This window comes from Pygoscelis adeliae, unplaced genomic scaffold, assembly GCF_000699105.1.
Source record: "Pygoscelis adeliae isolate BGI_AS28 unplaced genomic scaffold, ASM69910v1 Scaffold71, whole genome shotgun sequence".
In the NCBI taxonomy this organism is placed as follows: Eukaryota; Metazoa; Chordata; class Aves; order Sphenisciformes; family Spheniscidae; genus Pygoscelis; species Pygoscelis adeliae.
In genome coordinates, this window is record NW_008824356.1 from 11,493,050 (window position 1) to 11,498,668 (window position 5,619).

General features: G+C 43.6%; 1 protein-coding gene across 1 annotated transcript in view; it reads right to left on the bottom strand.

Annotated features, from left to right (window-relative positions):
• Positions 1-200: 200 nt before the first annotated feature.
• KCNK10 (potassium channel, subfamily K, member 10) overlaps positions 201-5,619 on the bottom strand; it is a 72,842-nt gene continuing 67,423 nt past the window's right edge. Inside the window, exons 6-7 of the mRNA XM_009319430.1 lie at positions 3,315-3,457; positions 201-1,284 (exon numbers count right to left, since the gene is read on the bottom strand). Of these exons, the coding sequence (XP_009317705.1) occupies positions 661-1,284; positions 3,315-3,457 (767 nt within the window). The 3' untranslated portion in view covers positions 201-660. The remainder of the gene's footprint in view (positions 1,285-3,314; positions 3,458-5,619) is intronic.

Below are 5,619 nucleotides of genomic sequence, written 5' to 3' on the forward strand. Positions count from 1 at the left end.
TAAATACCCACAGAGTTTTTTGTTGGTTTTTTTTTTAATGAAAAGAGCAATCTGACCCTTAAATATGTCCGTGTTGATTTTTCAAACCAGCACCCAGCTGGTGGTTGTGTCTATGGACATTCTTTTGGAGTTTAGAAAGATAATGCATCTGATTCAAAAATGGAAAAAAAAAAATCTAGCTTGGATCACGTGCCAAAACGTAAACTAAGCCTTACTGAAAGTTTCTAGTTCACTCCAATCATTTCTCCTCTTTTTAATCACCAGGGGAAGGCTTTATGGATGCATACTCCATTACAAAGATACACTCCTTTTCATCCCTTTCAAAGGCTCTTTTTACATAGCTGCCCTTTGTCTAATATTATGCCATGGTAGGAGCACTCTGGTGATATTGCCATGGTTCAATCTCTTCCTTTGTGTCTTGCCCTGGTAATCTTATACAGGCTGAAATTTCCATGCGTGCAGCTTTCTGTTGCCATTCTGCAGTGCTGTGTTCCTGGTTTGTTTTGGCAGAGCAAGCTTGAGTCTTTATGGCACAGTGAAATATTCTTCGATGCTATATAATTCAGACTGAATAAGGAGTCTGTATAAGGCACGTGTCTCAATATATATATGTATATAAAAACACTAACATTGTTAATTCAAGTCAAGCATCTTTTACATTTAATTTCTGTCTTCAAGTAACGCTTTGTTTTCATGTTCCCTTTCTTTGGTTTCATTGGGGATCATTCCATTCTCCAGGTCTGAGTGCTGCTGGATGCAGTTGGTCAGGACTGCAGTGCTAGAAGAGTTCTCAGAATTACACATCTTCTCCGTCTCCTCTTCCTTTTTTTCTTCATCCAAGGAGTAGTTTCGGAAGGTCTCGTAAATTTTACGCACATCCTCAGGGATGGTCTTTTTGAGGTCTTTGTTTTTCCTTTTGGTCATCTTAGCAGACGATCCAAACTTGTTAATGATGTTGTCCTCAGATGCCCCCTGCCCATGTTTGTTGAGCTGATCTGACCCTTTAAGGCGCAGGTTGTTAGGCCTGTTGTTGATGCTTTCCTGAGATGAGGCCTTGAAGCGTCCTGTTTCCAAGGCAGTAAAGACAGAACGCTTCTCTGGAGAGAGCATGTCTAAGGAGTGGGCTCGCTGGTCCAGGCCCAGGCGCCTGCGCTCCATGCTCCGGATGGTGGCTGCCCGCTGAAGTTTGTCGTGGATCTCCACGCTGAGCCGCCTCCGTGTCTCTCTGAACTCAGCCGTCACATTCGCTTTCCACTCTGCTGCGTGGGCTTTTATTTCTCCAACCTTTACCACAACAAGAAAGAGAAATAAATTTTAAAAAAAAAGGAAAAGCAAAATGAAGCGACAGTCTTTCCTATAGAACAGCAGCACAAGCACTTTCTTCTCTAGCATAAAATCAGAGACCAGTCCCAGCTCCAGTGCATCCATCTGGACCCAAACTTCAGCAACAAAGTGGTTATACCGGGCAAGCTCTAAACACCCCAACTAGTGACTAGCTAATGGTTTATGTGGCATATAACTTGTCTGCCTATTTCACATTTGGCACCCCACACATTTTATAGCTGTGTTACATGATGGGTGGTGTTCATGCTAATCCCTTCTTGGTTAAGAACAAAATTCCTGACTTATGTCAGCGGTAGATGGTCAGGAGTGGGCAAAATTAATCACATATAGTTATACCAATATGCTTCAGAACAGCACAACAACCAATGTAGCAATACAGTAATGTATTTTCCTGTATTGTTCGTGGATGGAGCTGTTCAGTCCCACTGAGGGTTCTGTTCAGTGCCACAGAGCCACAGAGCAATTAACGTTGGAAATATTGATTAGATAATTTCAAGTGGAACTCCGACTGATCCAGTCTAGGGTTCATTCTCAGGGACAAATGTAGCTGTCTTTAACGGAAGTTTCCATTGCATAACTGTCTGAATACCACCCTCTCAAGCCAGCTGGAGGAGTTTTCAACAAATATTCTGTCTGGGCACCATAAGCACGTCCTTAAATGTCTCACTGTTTTGCTCTGTTTTACTCCTTTTGCACCTGAGAGCAGAATAATGGCTAAGAACAAAGCACCTACATGGCTGCTGTATTGAATAAATATTTCTTCCGAAATGAGAAAAAAGGTAAATGACCAAGCAATATCTCAGTCAACACAGGCCTTTTCCAAAGTTCAGCTAAAGGAGAACAGATTCAGGAGTATGATGTCCGCAGGAGCCCACCAATGTCAACGGTTTGCTTGGGCTGCTGTAGCCAGAACTCAGTTTCTGCATTCAGTGATCCACAAGGAAGTCATCTTTGGTTCCTCAGGCCAGATGAGCAGGTGTCCATTTAGAACTGTATTACTTGTGGCAGCAGGCATCTAACATCCACCATGAGAGATCGGATTCCCACCTATAGGTGCCTGCTGATGATCAACCTGACAGCCAAACTCTCTGTGAAGCCCTCTTTATTAATGGAGGTGCACAGGGGATGCACCGGGCCTCAGGTAGCGCAGATGCCTTCATATATGACAAACAGCACTACCCCTCTGCCAAACTTTGTCTGTGCCTGCTCTTTGGCTAACCCTGCCAGGTTAGCTTTGCTAGTAATGCAGGAGGAGATGATAGCCTTAAAAACTGAAATTATATTATTAACATCCTCCACAATAGGCTTCAGCTCTAGAGTCATGGCAATTGCCTTCTATTTTCCACCCTTATTTGAGTGAAGCGTTAGCAATACTGTCTTTGTATCACACAGGGCATGTTCTGAGTGAATTTAATCATGTTCTCCCTGATGCTGACTACTCAGTTTCTTCAATTTTTAATAATATGGTACTCAGTAAGGAGCCTGAATCTAAACCTTTATTCAGAACCATATTTCCTGGCATAGGGAAAGGTGGGAAAACTCAATATAAAACTGGTTTAAAGACAGATTCTTGTTTCATAATGAAGATAGCCAACTAATGTCTTCAAAACCCATGCATCTCCAAGTTTTAAAGAGAGAACACTGAAATTTTTATCACAATTTTGTAACTAGTTTCAGAGTGAAGGCTGGCCTCTCTTATTCCATAATCCTACTGATGTGTCCTGTGTATTTGGTAGTACTGATAGAGGTGTAATAACCTAGGTTGCTTCAGTTGCTTTTTTTCTTCCCTTTGTGAAGGAGATAGATAAAAGATCAGAGCTAACTGGATACCAAAGGCAACCAGTGGAGTAAACCATGGGGAATATTGAGCATTGGTCATGCAGAGGAGCATCCTTCTTTAGATAAGCAGAAATCAGGCACTTAAAGCTCTCTTATAAAATGACAAACCACTGAGAAATTACTAGTCATACCTCTTCTTTTGTCTTCTTGGACAGGACTCTTAACCAGTCTCCAATCATACTCAGGACAGCAGCAAAATAAGCAAGGCCAACAAGGATCCAGAACCACACTAAGGGTTTATACCACTCCCGGTAATGGATGTCAGCATTTCCTCCTGAAATAAGCATACACTTATGCTTAGGAATCATGAGATGCCAAAATTATGACAAAATATCTGCATTTCTGAGAAAGTATTTCTTGACTCCTGCCAACACCACTGTAGTTCTAATAATAGATGAGAGGCCTGTCAGATGGGAGGAACACAGTCTGTTCTTAATTTAAGACTCTTCAAAATTACCTATTGTTCTGCTTCTATGTGACCTGCCAGAGCACCTAGTAAACACTTTTCTTTATATTGCTCATAATCTGAATCAAGTCTGAAATTCCTGCTTTCATAGTACTTGCAACAGCATGAACATATTTCCAAGAAAAAAGTTTAATACAGGTAGTCTTCCTTACTCTGAACTGCCTGCAGCCTGGTAGTTGAGAAACTTTACAGTTCAACCCCCTCAGGTTACAGAGTTTCCAGATTTTTTTGGTTTTATCTACAGGATTGAGAGATCTATGTGCAGGAGGACCTATGTCTTCCCCTCCAAATCAGGATATCTGACAGGAAGCCAACAGTGTATCAGCCCTGATAATAAGGAAATACTGTCTGCTTGGGTATTAGTTATAGGGGTGCATTCTCTGGCCAGTGGCTTGACAGGAGATATGGATCAAATGAAGCAACAAATATCCTATATGGTCTTCATGCAACTCTCAGGATGATCTGGTAAAACAAGTATGCGAGACATTTGGGAAATCTAATGGACTGCGAAGAGCCTAAAGTAAGTGCAGTAGCAGCCAGGCTGCTGCCTACCACAGAATAGAATAAACTTTTCCAAAAGAAAGCAGCCACCACCTCACTTTGGAGACTCCCAGTCCTATGACAGCGCTATGTGCACTGCAAGAATGAAAGCCAGTGAGAGGCAGGCACAGCCCTGAGCTGAAGACAGCAGCGGCAAAGAGTCTGCACAGCCTCATGGGCACAGCCACATCCCTCAGTGCAGGTGAACAAACACCACCTTGGTGGTACCTGTGTAAATCTGCCTGAAGAGCAAGCTTACCAGGGGACTCGGGAAGAGGATTGCATATTTCCTGGACTCCAGCCTTGGTTAGCCAAGAGCTAGACACCAACCTGTACCTCTGTATGACTACAGAGAGATTTTAGGATTTTCCCCCATTAAAATCACCAGACAACACAGTTCAGCATTTCCCCCTGAGATTTTGCAATCTGAGACATTCCTGTGATTCCTTAATTTTATCCAGACTCAGTATGACTGTATGTGCAGTGTTCAAACATCCCCATAGAAGGTCAGACATTTGAGAATTGGAAGGGACCTACATATTGGTTTTGATGTTAATCTCTTCCCATAGAAAACATGAATCACTCTGTTTTTTCCAGTCTTTAAGAGTGTGAAACAATGTGAGGTGGGGGCTGCTGTTGCTATGGTACAATGAGGCTCTTCTTATCATACGTGTCCCTGAGGAGCTTGCTATGAAACAGATTGTCCAGGTCTACCTTACAGAGTAATCAGGCGACTGAGAAAGTATGAGACCACTTTTTTCAGCCTATCAGATATTCTGTTTTTTCAGGCTCCATCCACAATTGTAACTCCAACAGTAGTACAAAAACTTTCCCAGTTTGCCAAGAGCTGGGACACGTTCTAGGTGAAATAAATCAGCACAGCTCCATTATGTCACCGAGAGGCTACCGAGCCTCGTACAGTCCACTGACTGTTATCTGCTGCTGCTGTTTCACGTGGGCACCAGTGACACAGCCAGGAGCAGCCTGAGGACTATCAAGAAGGACTACAGAGCCCTGGAAGTGGCAGTAAGGGACTCAGGAGTGCAGGTAGTTTTTTCATCAATCCTGGTGGTCAAAGGGAAGGGGTTTGAAAGGGCCAGTCGAATCTGGAGAGTCAACAAATGGTTACGGGACTGGTGCCGCAGCCAGGGGTTTGGTTACTTAGACCATGGGACTCGCTTTGAGAAACCTGGTCTACTGGGGGCTGATGGGGTCTATCTGTCAGAGGAGGGGAAGAGCATCTTCAGTCATAGGCTTGCCAAGCTGGTGAGGAGAGCTTTAAACTAGAGATGCCGGGGGAGGGGAACCTCAATCCATCCCACTCCTACCAGTTTGAGGCCAGGGCCAGCAATAGATGCCCAGAGCCTGGAGAAGGAGCACAGGTCAGCAGGAGAGCGCCTGAAGAGCAGCACAAAGGAACTCCAGCCAGT